The 19,933-nt window shown below is 47.6% G+C and overlaps 1 protein-coding gene across 5 annotated transcripts in view; it reads right to left on the bottom strand.

Annotated features, from left to right (window-relative positions):
* The window catches only part of phactr3 (phosphatase and actin regulator 3), a 78,403-nt gene that overhangs the window by 31,573 nt on the left and 26,897 nt on the right, over window positions 1–19,933 (bottom strand). For 2 of the 5 annotated variants that reach the window (XM_031893942.1, NM_001100199.1), the window contains 7 exon segments: window positions 9,879–10,037; window positions 5,838–5,915; window positions 3,926–4,102; window positions 3,151–3,342; window positions 2,514–2,784; window positions 2,094–2,335; window positions 655–808 (listed from right to left, as the gene is read on the bottom strand). In XM_031893942.1, the coding sequence (XP_031749802.1) occupies window positions 655–808; window positions 2,094–2,335; window positions 2,514–2,784; window positions 3,151–3,342; window positions 3,926–4,102; window positions 5,838–5,915; window positions 9,879–10,032 (1,268 nt within the window). In that variant the 5' untranslated portion in view covers window positions 10,033–10,037. 5 annotated transcript variants of the gene reach the window in all.

The following is a 19,933-nucleotide window of genomic DNA, read 5'->3' as shown; positions in this document are numbered from 1 at the left end:
ATGGGGGGATCAGATAGGATCTGTGCCACTGTGACAGAATGCTCTGTTATACAGATAGCTAGAATCTCAGCCATAAAGCAGGGCAGGACTGCTGCTTACAATGGGGGGGGATCAGATAGGATCTGTGCCACTGTGACAGAATGCTCTGTTATACAGATAGCTAGAATCTCAGCCATAAAGCAGGGCAGGACTGCTGCTTACAATGGGGGGATCAGAATGCTCTGTTATACAGATAGCATAATAAGACAGAAAGTAACTAATACAACACAAATTAATATTTATAGCAATATAATGAAACTGTGTTTACGGTTAAGCAGGAAGCTCTAAATTATGTAAAAAGCATTTTGAATTAGGCACCCTGTAAACAAATGTAAAAAATGACTCAAAGCACACACAGCAGAATTTCTGGCACCACCTAGAGGCCAGTCAGAGTATAGCAGAGTCATGCAATTCAGGTTACAATGTAAAAATAAAGAATAAAATAACTTCAGGTACATAAAGCAAAATTATCCCACAGTCTCTCTTACCCTTTATCCCTTATACTGTGTCCCTTGAGTTTAGGGTTAAGGCAACAAGGACTACAGGACCCCAACATCCCACCCATACCCCGACCCCCCCACCCCTCGGCAGTTGTTCCTACCCCCAGTTCCTTACTTTGAGAGTTTGATTTCGATTTGCTGTCGTATCTCAAGTCTCTCCTCGTCCGTTCTCCGGGGAAAGATATTGCGGTCTTCCAGCTCCTGTTTGCTCGGACGGTTCCGGAGCTTCACGGCCAGAAGTTCCTTCTTGCATTTCCGTGTCAGTGTCCCTTTAATGGGAAAGACAGACGGAGAGAGGGAACATGAGACAGAGGGACACGATATATCAAAAAGGGCAACTAAAAAAGTTCAGCTGTTGCTTTTAGTATCGGATTGGCCTGTCGGGTACCGGGGGAGCTCCAGGTGGGCCCCAGCTCACCTTTCTCCACCATAGGCTTATGTATATCCTATAACATATCTGTGGTGGGCCCTACTATAGGTGGCCCCAGTTGCATCAGTGCAACTCCCAGTATCTAAGTCAGCAGTTCTCAACTGGGACCCCTTTGGGGGTCGAACGACCCTTTCACAGGGGCCGCCTAAGACCATCGGAAATATGTGTTTTAGGAATAATTTTATGGTTGGGGGTCACCACAACATGAGGAACTGTATTAAAGGGTCGCGGCATTAGGAAGGTTGAGAACCACTGGTCTAAGTGCTACTGTTGCAGAGATGTCAGGGTCCCTGGAGGTAATTTCCTGAAGGATATTGGCCATGGAATATCTCCACGCCCACAACCATGCCCCTATCTTCCCTAGCCTGGTATAAAAGCCCAGGTTGGTTATTGGCCATACCCTGGAATGTCTCCACACCCTATTGTACCACAGTCGCCCCCTGTTCCAGCCCAACCATGCCCCTATCTTCCCTAGCCTGGTATAAAAGTCCAGGTTGGTCATTGGCCATACCCTGGAATGTCTCCCAGGCCCTTTTGTACCACAGTCATTCCCTGTTCCAGCCCAACCATGCCCCTATCTTCCCTAGCCTGGTATAAAAGCCCAGGTTGGTTATTGGTCATACCCTGGAATGTCTCCCACACCCTATTGTACCACAGTCGCCCCCTGTTCAAGCCCAACCATGCCCCTATCTTCCCTAGCCTGGTATAAAAGTCCAGGTTGGTTATTGGCCATACCCTGGAATGTCTCCCAGGCCCTATTGTGCCACAGTGACTCCCTGTTCCAGCCCAACCATTCCCCTATCTTCCCTAGCCTGGTATAAAAGTCCAGGTTGGTTATTGGCCATACCCTGGAATGTCTCCACGCCCTATTGTACCACAGTCGCTCCCTGTTCCAGCCCAACCATGCCCCTATCTTCCCTAGCCTGGTATAAAAGTCCAGGTTGGTTATTGGCCATACCCTGGAATGTCTCCCAGGCCCTATTGTGCCACAGTGACTCCCTGTTCCAGCCCAACCATGCCCCTATCTTCCCTAGCCTGGTATAAAAGCCCAGGTTGGTTGGCATCCCTGCTCCTGTGGTTACACAGCTGGCGTTCGCCGGCCGTATCTGTCGGTCAGTCCTTACCAGAGTTGATGGAGTTGTTTAGCTCCTCCTCGTCCTGATATAACAGCACATTGTCTTTATGGCCGGAATCCCTGATCAAGTTTTCTTTGTTTTCCTCAGACTCCTTGGCAGACAAACACTTGCTCTCTGCATCTCCCTCATGGGAAGCAATATTGTCCCTGTTCTTCTCTACGCTGGAGGTCCTGGAGGTTCGGAAATCCACCCTCTTTTTCGGAGAAGCCTTCATTTCCCGACCCTGAAAGCTGCAAATGGGGAAAAGAAATAATTGGTTACAGTGAGCCGACAGGGAATCCCACCGCTGCCACCATTTGTTACACTCATGGGCTCTGGAAAGTGCCCCCCACAGTAGTTACCATCTTTGTTGGGATATGATCTCTCCAACCAAAGGACCCCTCTTTGTTTTGGATCTCAGACGCTCACCTGTCTTGCCGGTGTTTAGTGGCTAGTGCCCTGTGTAGTTCTTCGATGACTCTGCTTGGGGGTAAAGGCATATGTATGGCGGAGTGGTGAGGCGAGCCGTTGGGGCTGGAATGACGCCCTCGAGCAGTTTGGCCGTGCAGTTCAGTGGCTTTCTGGGCAGAAGGCTGGAAGAGGTTGGTGTGTCCTGAGATATGGGAGGAACCACTAGGGGTTGAACTTTTCATCATGGTGCGGGGTGGGGACTTCAAGGAGATCTCTTCTACATCAGCATCTGCAATGAGCCAATGGAGGTCATGGATTCATCTGAGAACCATTATACCCCCAACCGCCCCTCCAGATACAGTAGGATGTCTAACTCCCCTTATTCTGTGGATCTACAACTCCCCAACAGCCTTTAATTGGGATGATGACTGTTCTAGTTCAGTCCCCACCAATAAATATCTATGGGTATTTTCCATTTCCCCGTGACTGCACAGAACTCATTCTTACCTAGGAAAAAAACATATTTTTGGGGTTTACATCACCTTTAGTAGGTACCTCAAGCAACTGAGAAGACTACAAGCCTGGCTTGGGGCAGGATACTTCTTATCTATAATACAGGGGAAGGGTAACGTTGGGAATGGGAGGTTGGATGTACCTGACACACACTGGGTAACCCAAACGTTTGCCTTTGGTTGGGGCAGAAGTGGGGGGCTTGGGATCTGCATTGAGTTGATCTCCAGAAGAGCAGTATCTACAGATTCAGAGAGCAGGATGGCCTGTAGGGTCCTCTCCACTGAGGCGAGGTTGGACTCCTTGAGGTCATCAACCACCAGCAAGTCAACGCTGCCTGCGGAGAGGAAAGAACAGAGGTTGATACGTTGTTACCCCCCAAAATCAAATCTCATTGAAACTTACCCATCTTTAATAATGACTTCACCATTCAGGTTTCCTGCCCCCATCAGAATCCCCCCAGGGCAAGTAAATCCAAACCCCTCCCACCATGTACACATACATAGCTCCTAGTCTTTCTACTTTCTACTGCTTCTGAGTTGCTCCCCTACCCATGGTTAGTGCTGATCTTACCTCCATTATTTGGCCAAAAGCTCCTTCAGGTCAGATGTTGACCTTAAGGACAATGGCACATTTAGCACTTTTATTGCCCCTACGTGCAGACTGATCGCCGTTCAGTTGCCCCATAGGTGCTACTGGTGTTCTAAGATGCACATTGGCAGGAGAATGCACTTGCCCCCCCTGTACTTATAAATATAAAGGTATAGGTGGGAAACAATATGGTAGCTCCTACCCAGGAATCGACCACAGAAACGTCACAGCCGTGTAAACTCATCACAGCCCGGGTTGGTTATTACTTCATTTCCAGGGGAGGCCTAGGGGTTATATCATATTGTTTCCTTGGTTCTGTACAGCTGTACCTGCTTCCTCTTCAGTCTGCTCTGGGACTTGATTCTCGTCAAAGGAGCTGACAGTCAGCGGGGCAGAATTCTCTTGCTCGACCTCTTCGGGGTTTAAAGCCTGGCAGGTGGGGGATGGAAGGTCATTGTGGGTTTCCCTTGCAGATCCATCAGCCGGACACACTTTGGGTTCGGGTTCTGAAACATGATGGGGTGTATGGCTCTGTTAATTCCTGGAGTCCCCCCTGTTACTGCCATGGAACCCAGTTTTTGACAGGCAATGGCAGGTAAAGGGTTTTTAAATATAGTCTATTTCCCTATTGGCTGACTCTAAACTAGACTTTCTTCTTAAAGGAGCCATGTACTGGATTGTATTTGTATTTATACCATCACAAACTCCCTCTGGACTAATGGAAACCCATATATAATAGTCACCAATATTCAGCTTCAGCCACTTGTCTGTTATTAGCCTGTGGACTGTGCTCCTCCATGTTTAGTCAGTGGGTGGAGCATCGCCAGGGGGTGGGGTAATATATTGAGTGTGCAGTGAAATCAGAGACTGTGATGCACTTCCTATAAGTAACCAATAGAGGGCACCAACATTGCACAGGAAAAGATAGGGAGAGCTGGTTTCTAATTTGCTTCAACCAATAAGTAGTTGTGACAGGGAGCAACTCCCAGTCCCCAGCACAGGGTTTCCTTGATCTCATCACCAGGGGCAGCTCTGCCCCCCCCCCAGTCCTTTAAAATCAGACATATGTAAATCCCACCCCTCCGTATAGCTAATTAGAATAAGCATTCTGTATTGATACATAGATTGTAAGCTCTTCTGCTCACCTATTTGTATCGGTTATTGGTGGTTTTGTATGTAATTATGTATGTCCCCTGTATAAACCCACTTATTGTACAGCGCTGCGGGATACGGTGGCGCTTTATAAATACATGTTAATAATAATAATAATAATAATACAGAGGAGCCAATCAGTGATGGGCGGGCCGGCCCGATACCTGCCCGATCCGTGGCCCGATTGAGCTCTTCTGCTTGCCCTCCCCATCTGCGATCTTACACTGCCAGTTCTGGCTCTATTATTTATAGGTGCCCCCTCCCCTTTTGTGACATCATCGATGGGCGGGGCAGGCACGGGTCAATGAATAGAGGGGACTAGCCGGGTAGGGTTCAGGCTGGGCAGGTAGGTTAGGGTTGGGTGCTGGTTGAGTAAAACCTGACCCGCACATCACTAAAACCAATGTATAAAAGCTAAAAACCAAACAGCTTGGGGCGATATCCCACTTTGGCCAGCAGGGGGCCCAGCACTCCATGCCATAATATGCTGTGAATGGCAGAAGTGTTGGAGGGGAGGGTGGGGGTAGGTAAGTGAATAGCGGCATGCTGTAGGCAGCAATTAACACCGGCCCATCGCTTTGAAAGAAATTAGCATAAGCGCATACGTTATTAGGCTTCACGTAACAGATGCGCCGTTTAGGAGAATTTCTTATTTTTTGTATCCTCCCACGAATTAACCCCTGTCTGGCCGCCGGTGAGAGGGGAGGGGTTTCACTATAGCGAGAGAGCCTTCCCGCACCGGCCTATCATTTGCACACACATGACTAGACCTTTTACTTGCCCTTTAAATGTGAGGTGGTCTGGGAAGTTGCTCTTTTGGCTGTGCTGTATTTGGCTGTATCAGTTATAAAGCAAGCGTTAGCACAGTCACTACTGAGACTTCATAATATCACTGGAAAACCACACAGACCCCTGATTGGTGGATACTGCATCCATATTAATGAGCTAGAGGCAGCGGCTTAAGGAGGAATCTAAAGGGAGTTCCGATTGGTACGATTTTATTTTCATCTGAGAGGTCCAGCCCCCCGGCAGTGTCCCGGCCAATCCAGGGTCCAATAACCCCAGTGGGACAGGAAGTCCGGTACTTACCTTGCTCCATAATCTCCAGCAGCCCCTTCTTAATGAGCTCGTCCCGGCTTTGTCTGACCGATATCTTCTTCTCCAGTGCTGGGGGGAACAGAACAGGAGGTGAGGGGGCTACGGAGTCAGCCTTGCACCCATGTAACTCACGGGGACCAATCAGAGTTCATTACCGTATCCTCATCCTATTGGTTATCAGGGTCTTTATTTTAAGTCAAGGGGTTTCTTTAAAGGGGAGGTTCACCTTTAGTATGATGTAGAGAGTGATATTCTGAGACAATGATGGGATTAACTTCCCCTTGAAACTGGGTGAAATAGAAAACAATGATGGGATTAACTTCCCCTTGAAAGTGAGTGAAATAGAAACCATGATGGGATTAACTTCCCCTTGAAAGTGTGTGAAATAGAAAACAATGATGGAATTGACTTCCCCTTGAAAGTGTGTGAAATAGAAACAATGATGGGATTAACTTCCCCTTGAAAGTGGGTGAAATAGAAAACAATGATGGGATTAACTTCCCCTTGAAACTGTGTGAAATAGAAACAATGATGGAATTGACTTCCCCTTGAAAGTGGGTGAAATAGAAAACAATGATGGGATTAACTTCCCCTTGAAAGTGTGTGAAATAGAAACAATGATGGGATTAACTTCCCCTTGAAAGTGAGTGAAATAGAAAACAATGATGGAATTGACTTCCCCTTGAAAGTGGGTGAAATAGAAAACAATGATGGGATTAACTTCCCCTTGAAAGTGGGTGAAATAGAAAACAATGATGGAATTGACTTCCCCTTGAAAGTGAGTGAAATAGAAAACAATGATGGGATTAACTTCCCCTTGAAAGTGGGTGAAATGGAAACCAATGATGGAATTGACTTCCCCTTGAAAGTGGGTGAAATGGAAACCAATGATGGAATTGACTTCCCCTTGAAAGTGGGTGAAATGGAAACCAATGATGGAATTGACTTCCCCTTGAAAGTGGGTGAAATGGAAACCAATGATGGAATTGACTTCCCCTTGAAAGTGAGTGAAATAGAAAACAATGATGGAATTGACTTCCCCTTGAAAGTGGGTGAAATAGAAAACAATGATGGGATTAACTTCCCCTTGAAAGTGGGTGAAATGGAAACCAATGATGGAATTGACTTCCCCTTGAAAGTGGGTGAAATAGAAAACAATGATGGTATTAACTTCCCCTTGAAAGTGGGTGAAATAGAAAACAATGATGAGATTAACTTCCCCTTGAAAGTGGGTGAAATAGAAAACAATGATGGGATTAACTTCCCCTTGAAAGTGAGTGAAATAGAAAACAATGATGGGATTAACTTCCCCTTGAAAGTGAGTGAAATAGAAAACAATGATGGAATTGACTTCCCCTTGAAAGTGAGTGAAATAGAAAACAATGATGGGATTAACTTCCCCTTGAAAGTGAGTGAAATAGAAAACAATGATGGGATTAACTTCCCCTTGAAAGTGAGTGAAATAGAAAACAATGATGGGATTAACTTCCCCTTGAAAGTGGGTGAAATAGAAAACAATGATGGAATTGACTTCCCCTTGAAAGTGAGTGAAATAGAAAACAATGATGGGATTAATTTCCCCTTGAAAGTGGGTGAAATAGAAACAATGATGGGATTAACTTCCCCTTGAAAGTGAGTGAAATAGAAAACAATGATGGGATTAACTTCCCCTTGAAAGTGGGTGAAATAGAAAACAATGATGGGATTAACTTCCCCTTGAAAGTGAGTGAAATAGAAAACAATGATGGGATTAACTTCCCCTTGAAAGTGGGTGAAATAGAAAACAATGATGGAATTGACTTCCCCTTGAAAGTGGGTGAAATAGAAAACAATGATGGGATTAATTTCCCCTTGAAAGTGGGTGAAATAGAAACAATGATGGGATTAACTTCCCCTTGAAAGTGAGTGAAATAGAAAACAATGATGGGATTAACTTCCCCTTGAAAGTGGGTGAAATAGAAAACAATGATGGGATTAACTTCCCCTTGAAAGTGAGTGAAATGGAAACCAATGGTGGGATTAACTTCCCCTTGAAAGTGGGTGAAATAGAAAACAATGATGGGATTAACTTCCCCTTGAAAGTGGGTGAAATAGAAAACAATGATGGGATTAATTTCCCCTTGAAAGTGGGTGAAATAGAAAACAATGATGGGATTAACTTCCCCTTGAAAGTGAGTGAAATGGAAACCAATGGTGGGATTAACTTCCCCTTGAAAGTGGGTGAAATAGAAAACAATGATGGGATTAACTTCCCCTTGAAAGTGGGTGAAATAGAAAACAATGATGGGATTAACTTCCCCTTGAAAGTGAGTGAAATAGAAAACAATGATGGGATTAATTTCCCCTTGAAAGTGGGTGAAATAGAAAACAATGATGGGATTAACTTCCCCTTGAAAGTGAGTGAAATGGAAACCAATGGTGGGATTAACTTCCCCTTGAAAGTGGGTGAAATAGAAAACAATGATGGGATTAACTTCCCCTTGAAAGTGGGTTAAATAGAAAACAATGATGGGATTAACTTCCCCTTGAAAGTGGGTGAAATAGAAAACAATGATGGGATTAATTTCCCCTTGAAAGTGAGTAAAATAGAAAACAATGATGGGATTAACTTCCCCTTGAAAGTGGGTGAAATAGAAAACAATGATGGGATTAACTTCCCCTTGAAAGTGAGTGAAATAGAAAACAATGATGGAATTGACTTCCCCTTGAAAGTGGGTGAAATAGAAAACAATGATGGGATTGACTTCCCCTTGAAAGTGAGTGAAATAGAAAACAATGATGGAATTGACTTCCCCTTGAAAGTGGGTGAAATAGAAAACAATGATGGAATTAATTTCCCCTTGAAAGTGGGTGAAATAGAAACAATGATGGGATTAACTTCCCCTTGAAAGTGAGTGAAATAGAAAACAATGATGGGATTAACTTCCCCTTGAAAGTGGGTGAAATAGAAAACAATGATGGGATTAATTTCCCCTTGAAAGTGGGTGAAATAGAAAACAATGATGGGATTAACTTCCCCTTGAAAGTGGGTGAAATAGAAAACAATGATGGGATTAACTTCCCCTTGAAAGTGAGTGAAATAGAAAACAATGATGGGATTAACTTCCCCTTGAAAGTGGGTGAAATAGAAAACAATGATGGGATTAATTTCCCCTTGAAAGTGGGTGAAATAGAAAACAATGATGGGATTAACTTCCCCTTGAAAGTGAGTGAAATAGAAAACAATGATGGGATTAATTTCCCCTTGAAAGTGGGTGAAATAGAAAACAATGATGGGATTAACTTCCCCTTGAAAGTGAGTGAAATGGAAACCAATGGTGGGATTAATTTCCCCTTGAAAGTGGGTGAAATAGAAAACAATGATGGGATTAACTTCCCCTTGAAAGTGAGTGAAATGGAAACCAATGGTGGGATTAACTTCCCCTTGAAAGTGAGTGAAATAGAAAACAATGATGGGATTAACTTCCCCTTGAAAGTGAGTGAAATAGAAAACAATGATGGGATTAACTTCCCCTTGAAAGTGGGTGAAATAGAAAACAATGATGGGATTGACTTCCCCTTGAAAGTGGGTGAAATAGAAAACAATGAGGGGATTAACTTCCCCTTGAAAGTGTGTGAAATAGAAAACAATGATTGGATTAACTTCCCCTTGAAAGTGTGTGAAATAGAAAACAATGATGGAATTGACTTCCCCTTGAAAGTGAGTGAAATGGAAACCAATGATGGGATTAACTTCCCCTTGAAAGTGAGTGAAATGGAAACCAATGATGGGATTAACTTCCCCTTGAAAGTGAGTGAAATGGAAACCAATGATGGGATTAACTTCCCCTTGAAAGTGAGTGAAATGGAAACCAATGATGGGATTAACTTCCCCTTGAAAGTGAGTGAAATGGAAACCAATGATGGGATTTCCCCGTGAGAATGAGCCCCTAAGCGTCAAGTGCTAATGTCAGTGGAAGAATGAGTAAAGGGTAAGTAAACCTGCCCATTGGTTAGCTGTACAGTGGGGATGGGGATTATTCCAGTTCTTACCCGTCGTTTGCTTCAATTTCTCATTCTTTTTTTTCCTCCACTTCCAGGGCTTGAAGATCCGGCCCAGTGTGGCCAACTTGCTGTTCCGCCGGGCGGGGGGCGTGCGAGTCCCTGAGAGCACGTATTCTGCGCGCAGCGCCGGGGACTGGGCCATCTCCTCTGGGAGAGAAGGAACAAACTGGGAGTGAAACGCAGACCAGTTCCCTTCAGCCTCCATCTCTCTATGTCTCCGTATCCCACGGCAACCGCAGGCTGCTGAGAGTCGGAGCACAGCAATGACCAGAGACTACTCCTGCAGCAGAACTATACCCAATGCTCTGCCCCAATCAGGAACAACCAGCTAATCAGCTGCCATGGTGCACTTTAAAGGGCAACTCCACCCAAAAGCAGGGTTTATTCCCAATATACATAGAGGGACAGGGGGAGAGCTGATACAGCGGGGCAACATGGCAGCACCGAGGTCAGAGTGTGGAATTATGGGATAGGTTTCTGTAATCTTCTCTCTGCCCCTTAATTACTGAGGCTCAGTATGGGGGGTGGGGCTTGTACAGCTTCATTGGCTATAACTGGCCAATAAACCGCCATTATTCAAGCGTATTTGTTCAAATCTCCCCCCACCAATCACATCGCAGTATCCTCAGTGGCACCAAGATCTCCCTCCATTCTACAGGACAGATAATTCTGCCCACAGAACATTCCGTGCCCCGTCCGGAGCAGCCATATTCTTTTGCAGAAACTTGGCAGTCGGTACTGAACGTTCGGCAAGCTACGGCACGCAAGGGGTTAATGCGGTCCGACCCAGAGGAACATTGTAACCATCACCGGAACCGACAGGAAGAATCTGTCATCTCTGGGCCCAAGGGGGGAAATTCTGTCTGTTCTGTGTCCCACTCCCCTCAGTGCTCAGCCCCTCCCTCTGCATCCAGTACATTGGCATCAGCTGCCCAACTCCAGCCGAGCCAGTCCTGCCATCTCCATCTAACTGGCGCCCTCTCCCCAATCAGCTGCAGCTGCCACCTGCGTCACCCTCGGCCCTGAAACTGCGCATCTGCTAATGGGGCCCATTTAAAGGCACAGTACCAGCACCTCCAGAACTACAGAGAGGGGAGACTGCCCAGGGGCCGGCACCGACAGGGACACATTGTATTAGTGCAGCCCAAACTGTCACCCTTCAGCTCATTATTAAGTACAACTGTGTGCCCAACACCCCCCGGCAGGGCATTCCCCAACCTCACTGCCCTCACCGTGAGGAACCCCCTACCCAACACCCCCCGGCAGGGCATTCCCCAACCCCCTCACTGCCCTCACCGTGAGGAACCCCCTACCCAACATCCCCCGGCAGGGCATTCCCCAACCCCCTCACTGCCCTCACCGTGAGGAAACCCCCTACCCAACATCCCCCGGCAGGGCATTCCCCAACCCCCTCACTGCCCTCACCGTGAGGACCCCCTACCCAACATCCGCCCGGCAGGCATTCCCCAACCCCCTCACTGCCCTCACCGTGAGGAACCCCCTACCCAACATCCCCGGCAGGGGCATTCCCCAACCCCCTCACTGCCCTCACCGTGAGGAACCCCCTACCCAACATCCCCCGGCAGGGCATTCCCCAACCCCCCTCACTGCCCCTCACCGTGAGGAACCCCCTACCCAACATCCCCCGGCAGGGCATTCCCCAACCCCCTCACTGCCCTCACCGTGAGGAACCCCTACCCACACATCCCCCGGCAGGGCATTCCCCAACCCCCTCACTGGCCCTCACCGTGAGGAACCCCCTACCCAACATCCCCCCGGCAGGGCATTCCCCAACCCCCTCACTGCCCTCACCGTGAGGAACCCCCTACCCCAACATCCCCCGGCAGGGCATTCCCCAACCCCCTCACTGCCCTCACCGGTGAGGAACCCCCTACCCAACATCCCCCGGCAGGGGCATTCCCCAACCCCCCTCACTGCCCTCACCATGAGGAACCCCCTACCCAACATCCCCCGGCAGGGCATTCCCCCAACCCCCTCACTGCCCTCACCGTGAGGAACCCCTACCCAACATCCCCCGGCAGGGCATTCCCCAACCCCCTCACTGCCCTCACCGTGAGGAACCCCCTACCCAACATCCCCCGGCAGGGCATTCCCCCAACCCCTCACTGCCCTCACCGTGAGGAACCCCCTACCCAACATCCCCCCGGCAGGGCCATTCCCCAACCCCCTCACTGCCCTCACCGTGAGGAACCCCCTACCCAACACCCCCGGCAGGGCATTCCCCAACCCCCTCACTGCCCTCACCGTGAGGAACCCCCTACCAACACCCCGGCAGGGCATCCCAACCCCTCACTGCCCTCACCGTGAGGAACCCTACCCAACCCCCCGGCAGGGCATTCCCAACCCCCTCACTGCCTCACCGTGAGGAACCCCCTACCCAACACCCCCCGGCAGGGCATTCCCCAACCCCCTCACTGCCCTCACCGTGAGGAACCCTACCCAACACCCCCCGGCAGGGCATTCCCCAACCCCCTCACTGCCCTCACCGTGAGGAACCCCCTACCCAACACCCCCGCGCAGGGGCATTCCCCAACCCCCTCACTGCCCTCACCGTTGGAGAACCCCCTACCAACATCCCCGGCAGGGCATTCCCCAACCCCCTCACTGCCCTCACCGTGAGGAACCCCCTACCCAACACCCCCCGGCAGGGCATTCCCCAACCCCCTCACTGCCCTCACCGTGAGGCAAGTACCTTTTTTCGAGAGAAAACACCCCCAACCCTGACAGTCTCACCCCATAGTTTAACCCTTCCATCCCCTTTAACAGTTTAGTTGCAGTCTCTGCACTCTCTCCAGCTCATTAATATCTTTCTTAAGGACTGGAGCCCAAAACTGCCCCCCATACTCACTGTTACTGACCCCCCCATACTCACTGTTACTGCCCCCCCCATACTTCACTGTTACTCTGCCCCCCATACTCACTGTTACTGCCCCCATACTCACTGTTACTGCTTCCCCCATACTCACTGTTACTGCCCCCCCATACTCACTGTTACTGCCCCCATACTCACTGTTACTGCCCCCCATACTCACTGTTACTGCCCCCCATACTCACTGTTACTGCCCCCCATACTCACTGTTACTGCCCCCCATACTCACTGTTACTGCCCCCCCATACTCACTGTTACTGCCCCCCATACTCACTGTTACTGCCCCCCATACTCACTGTACTGCCCCCCATACTCACTGTTACTGCCCCCATACTCACTGTTACTGCCCCCCATACTCACTGTTACTGCCCCCATACTCACTGTTACTGCCCCCCATACTCACTGTTACTGCCCCCATACTCACTGTTACTGCCCCCCATACTCACTGTTACTGCCCCCCATACTCACTGTTACTGCCCCCCATACTCACTGTTACTGCCCCCCATACTCACTGTTACTGCCCCCCCATACTCACTGTTACTGCCCCCCATACTCACTGTTACTGCCCCCATACCTCACTGTTACTGCCCCCCCATACTCACTGTTACTGCCCCCCATACTCACTGTTACTGCCCCCCATACTCACTGTTACTGCCCCCCCATACTCACAGTCACTGCCCCCCATACTCACTGTTACTGCCCCCATACTCACTGTTACTGCCCCCCATACTCACTTGTTACTGCCCCCATACTCACTGTTACTGCCCCCCCATACTCACTGTTACTGCCCCCATACTCACTGTTACTGCCCCCCATACTCACTGTCACTGCCCCCCATACTCACTGTTACTGCCCCCATACTCACAGTCACTGCCCCCCCATACTCACTGATACTGCCCCCCATACTCACTGTTACTGCCCCCATACTCACTGTTCTGCCCCCCATACTCACAGTCACTGCCCCCCATACTCACTGTTACTGCCCCCATACTCACTGTACTGCCCCCCATACTCACTGTTACTGCCCCCCATACTCACTGTTACTGCCCCCCATACTCACAGTCACTGCCCCCCATATCACTGTTACTGCCCCCCATACTCACTGTTACTGCCCCCGCATACTCACTGTTACTGCCCCCCCATACTCACTGTTACTGCCCCCCCATACTCACTGTTACTGCCCCCATACTCACAGTCACTGCCCCCCCATACTCACTGTTACTGGCCCCCATACTCACTGTTACTGCCCCCCATACTCACTGTTACTGCCCCCCCATACTCAAGGTGAGGGCCTTACCAGGGACTATAAAGGGGCAAAATTATGTTTCATCCCTTGAGTCAATGCCTTTTTTATACAAGACAGCACTTTATTTGCTTTAGTAGCCACAGAATGACACTGCCTGGAATTAGACAACTTGTTATCAACAAAAACCCCCAGATCCTTCTCCATTAAGGAAACCCCCAACTCACTCCCATTCAGTAGATAGTTTGCGTTTATATTATTTCTACCAAAGGGCAGAACTTTGCACTTATCAACATTGAACCTCATTTCCCAGTTTGCTGCCCAGTTTCCCAGTCAAATCGCTCTGCAAAGCGGCACATCCTGCATGGAACTTATAGTTTTGCCCAATTTAGTATCAATAGAAACAGTACTGTCTATGCCCACCTCCAGGGCATTAATAAACAAGTTAAACAGCAAAGGCCCAAGGACTGACCCCTGGACTCCTCACCCCCAATATACAGTTTCATTTACTCACAGGATCAGTCTTGTCTGTTCTTGAGCCTGAAACACCCAGCGCCCAAGGTTATTCTCATATCTCCTATAGAGGGCGCTTACAGCATTCTGCGATTTGCAGTTGGTCATTTTTATTCCTTGGCCAAATTGTGCCCAAAATGCTGCTCCGCCCTCACCCTGTAGGAATTGGGGCAGTGGGATTATTTCCCCATGAATTAGCCTGATCCCGCCCTAATCTGATCCCTCATCAACTCTCTCCTCAAAGCCCCTATTCATATTTCAGCAGCTTTAACTAACGATCCGTAGTTCCGCTTTCCTAATTAGCAACGGGTTTTATCTACAGATTAATAGTTTAATGACAAACTCAGTGACAAAGCAACTGCCACTTACAGTAACCGGCCATTCCTATTGCAACATAAACAGTATATTCCCTACAGAAATAGGGGTCGGTAGCACTAGGTAGGTACCTAATATATAGGGGCAGAGACAGGGGAAAGTGTTGGAAGGGTTACTGCCTGCCCTGCTCTCATTTCCCTACAGAAATAGGGGTTGGTAGCACTAGGTAAGTACCTAATATATAGGGGCAGAGACAGGGGAAAGTGTTGGAAGGGTTACTGCCTGCTCTGCTCTCATTTCCCTACAGAAATAGGGGTTGGTAGCACTAGGTAGGTACCTAATATATAGGGGCAGAGACAGGGGAAAGTGTTGGAAGGGTTACTGCCTGCCCTGCTCTCATTTCCCTACAGAAATAGGGGTTGGTAGCACTAGGTAGGTACCTAATATATAGGGGCAGAGACAGGGGAAAGTGTTGGAAGGGTTACTGCCTGCCCTGCTCTCATTTCCCTACAGAAATAGGGGTTGGTAGCACTAGGTAGGTACCTAATATATAGGGGCAGAGACAGGGGAAAGTGTTGGAAGGGTTACTGCCTGCCCTGCTCTCATTTCCCTACAGAAATAGGGGTTGGTAGCACTAGGTAGGTACCTAATATATAGGGGCAGAGACAGGGGAAAGTGTTGGAAGGGTTACTGCCTGCCCTGCTCTCATTTCCCTACAGAAATAGGGGTTGGTAGCACTAGGTAGGTACCTAATATATAGGGGCAGAGACAGGGGAAAGTGTTGGAAGGGTTACTGCCTGCCCTGCTCTCATTTCCCTACAGAAATAGGGGTTGGTAGCACTAGGTAGGTACCTAATATATAGGGGCAGAGACAGGGGAAAGTGTTGGAAGGGTTACTGCCTGCCCTGCTCTCATTTCCCTACAGAAATAGGGGTTGGTAGCACTAGGTAGGTACCTAATATATAGTGGCAGAGACAGGGGAAAGTGTTGGAAGGGTTACTGCCTGCCCTGCTCTCATTTCCCTACAGAAATAGGGGTTGGTAGCACTAGGTAGGTACCTAATATATAGGGGCAGAGACAGGGGAAGGGGGATTTGGATGAATTATACATTATTGAGAAGAAGCAGATAAACATGAATATTTCAGACATACAGCAGTGAATGGAGAGTGACAGATGGCTGGATACAAATTCCCAGAATCCCATGGGAGGGAGGAGGGGACAGTGGGGCTTATTCTCACACACTATTTGCTATTGGGTCGATGTATCAGCACCAGACAAGAATCCCAGTTCTATAACCCGTTTGATTTCAGCACCACGGCCAAGTCCCCCCCTATCCATTGGGACCCAGTTCTACATATCTATGTTTATATAGCGCCGACATATGCAGCAGCGCTGTACAGAGATTATACTTCATTCCCATCCGTCCCTGAGCAGAGAAGCTTACACTCTAAAGGGGAAATTCCCCCCAACTTGTGACCAGACACTTAAGGAAAAATCTTCTACACATACAAAAATCTCTTTAAAAAAGCAGAAATAATTAAAAATGAAGACCAACTGGAAAGTTTCTCACAATATTACTGTCTGTATCAGGCACAAGAGGCAATGCCATTGGCTGATGGAATTTGCACAGACGAGAAGCAGAAATGCGAGTGGCTGCGCTGCTGCTGCCTCGGGGGGGGCGGGGGGGTTTCTATATAAAGCCGATCAATTGCATGTTACAGCCATTCTTACTTACTGTACAGCGCTCCCCCGGGAGCAATCCAGCCGGATACACAAAGGGCAATAAATCACTCCCCGTTACACACGCAATGTGCCCATTAATGTGAGATCAATGGCAACTACACTTCCACTTCCGCTGGTCTGTCCGTTTCACTCATGTACCCCCTACTGTAAATGATAAGGATATTAGCAGTCACTGAGGGGTTCTGTGCCCCCCATATAAAGGCACAAGGCTGCAGGCTGAGTTATACAGGGAACTCTGAGTATCACTCATGTATTATAAGGGATAATGTACCCCCTACTGTAAATGATAAGGATATTAGCAGTCACTGAGGGGTTCTGTGCCCCCCATATAAAGGCACAAGGCTGCAGGCTGAGTTATACAGGGAACTCTGAGTATCACTCATGTATTATAAGGGATAATGTACCCCCTACTGTAAATGATAAGGATATTAGCAGTCACTGAGGGGTTCTGTGCCCCCCATATAAAGGCACAAGGCTGCAGGCTGAGTTATACAGGGAACTCTGAGTATCACTCATGTATTATAAGGGATAATGTACCCCCTACTGTAAATGATAAGGATATTAGCAGTCACTGAGGGGTTCTGTGCCCCCCATATAAAGGCACAAGGCTGCAGGCTGAGTTATACAGGGAACTCTGAGTATCACTCATGTATTATAAGGGATAATGTACCCCCCTACTGTAAATGATAAGGATATTAGCAGTCACTGAGGGGTTCTGTGCCCCCCATATAAAGGCACAAGGCTGCAGGCTGAGTTATACAGGGAACTCTGAGTATCACTCATGTATTATATGGGATAATGTACCCCCTACTGTAAATGATAAGGATATTAGCAGTCACTGAGGCTGAGCGCACATCTCACTGATGGGAAGGTACCACAGTCCCTATGGGACAGAGCTCTGAATAAGTAAATTAATTCTTTATACTAATGAGGGTTGGACATTTCCAGCTTAACCGTTTCAGGCCCAGTTGGACACATTAAGGAAAGGGGGTTATTTTGTGTCCACTTGTGCATGAAATGGTCACTTCAGAGTGATATCCTGAGATAATTTGCAATTGGTCTTTATTTTTTATTATTTGTTGTTTTTTTTAAATCATTTCAGTTTTTGTTCATTGGCTCTCTTGTTTGGAGCTTCAGCAGCTATTTGGTTGCTAGGGCCCAAATTTCCTAAGAAACCAGGTAGTAGTTTGAATGAGAGACAGGTATATGAATAGGGGAGGGGCTGAATAGAAAGATAAGGAATAAAAAGTAACAATAACAATAAAACTGGAGCCTCACAGAGCAATAGGGTTTGGCTGCCGGGGTCAGTTATCCTGTTGCTAGGGCTCCAATTACCTTAGCAACCACAGGGTGGTTTGAATGAGACACAGGAATATGAATAGGGGAGGGGCTGAATAGAAAATAAAGTAATAAAAAGTAACAATAACAATAAAACTGGAGCCTCACAGAGCAATAGGGTTTGGCTGCCGGGGTCAGTGACCCCCATTTGAAAGCTGGAAATATTCAGAAGAAAAAGGCAAATAAATCAAAAACTTAAAAAAATTAATAATGAAGACCAATTGGAAAGTTGCTAAGAATAGACGATTCTATAACATACTAACAGTAAACATAAAGCAATAACAGCCCATTGGTGTCCCATCATCATCATCACAATCCAACCTGCAAGCCCCTTGCTAATACAGTACTTCCAGCAACCAGCTCTCAGGGGATTCTGGGAGTTGTAGTCCAACAACCGATGAATGCTACATATTCACCAAAGCTCATACTCTAAAAAGCATTGAATCCGCAGACAATGGGCCCTATTGCCTGTATTTACATTATTCTACACTGTGCCCCCCCCCCCCGGCTGAATATAAGCAGTTGGGGGCATTTATCTGCAATGTATTCAGAACCAAGTCCTGCAATTTAATAGCTGCTCCGGCTCCAAGCAAAACCCATAACATATGCAGTTCTGGTATCTGTGGGGCGGAAAAGGGGGGTGATTAGGATTGGGGGGGGGAAGGCAATGGGAATAATATATAATAATATATTCACCGGGCATCCCGTCCGTCCCGGGGGGGCTCCTCTGCCTTGTGATGAGCGATTCCCTTTGTTTCTTTGTGTGACTGGGACCCGACTGCGCTGGAATTAATCCCAAACAAAGGAGACTGGGGGCTCGATGTGCCGCTACCTCTGTACGGTCCTTTCTCATCAGGTGATCTACAGGCATGTCCCCCCCCCAGCGTGGCTATAGAATCCTGATGACTGAGCATATTATGGGGGAGCTCCCTACAACTGATATTCCAATTTATATAGAACTGTATGGGGGTACAGCTTATTGTGTGCCCAGAACATTCCTTCTCTGTATATTTGTATTTATACATATGGGTAGGGGGTGCCATAGTGTTTCCCTTAGACAGTACAGTATGGGGGTACAGCTTATTGTGTGCCCAGAACATTCCTTCTCTGTATATTTATATTTATACATATGGGTAGGGGGTGCCATAGTGTTTCCCTTAGACAGTACAGTATGGGGGTACAGCTTATTGTGTGCCCAGAACATTCCCTCTCTGTATATTTGTATTTATACATATGGGTAGGGGGTGCCATAGTGTTTCCCTTAGACAGTACAGTATGGGGGTACAGCTTATTGTGTGCCCAGAACATTCCCTCTCTGTATATTTGTATTTATACATATGGGTAGGGGGTGCCATAGTGTTTCCCTTAGACAGTACAGTATGGGGGTACAGCTTATTGTGTGCCCAGAACATTCCCTCTCTGTATATTTGTATTTATACATATGGGTAGGGGGTGCCATAGTGTTTCCCTTAGACAGTACAGTATGGGGGTACAGCTTATTGTGTGCCCAGAACATTCCCTCTCTGTATATTTGTATTTATACATATGGGTAGGGGGTGCCATAGTGTTTCCCTTAGACAGTACAGTATGGGGGTACAGCTTATTGTGTGCCCAGAACATTCCTTCTCTGTATATTTGTATTTATACATATGGGTAGGGGGTGCCATAGTGTTTCCCTTAGACAGTACAGTATGGGGGTACAGCTTATTGTGTGCCCAGAACATTCCCTCTCTGTATATTTGTATTTATACATATGGGAGGGAGGTGCCATAGTGTTTCCCTTAGACAGTACAGTATGGGGGTACAGCTTATTGTGTGCCCAGAACATTCCTTCTCTGTATATTTGTATTTATACATATGGGTAGGGGGTGCCATAGTGTTTCCCTTAGACAGTACAGTATGGGGGTACAGCTTATTGTGTGCCCAGAACATTCCTTCTCTGTATATTTGTATATATACATATGGGTAGGGGGTGCCATAGTGTTTCCCTTAGACAGTACA

This window comes from Xenopus tropicalis, chromosome 10 (genome assembly GCF_000004195.4).
Source record: "Xenopus tropicalis strain Nigerian chromosome 10, UCB_Xtro_10.0, whole genome shotgun sequence".
NCBI lineage: Eukaryota > Metazoa > Chordata > Amphibia > Anura > Pipidae > Xenopus > Xenopus tropicalis.
This window is presented reverse-complemented; position numbering and strand designations above follow the sequence as displayed.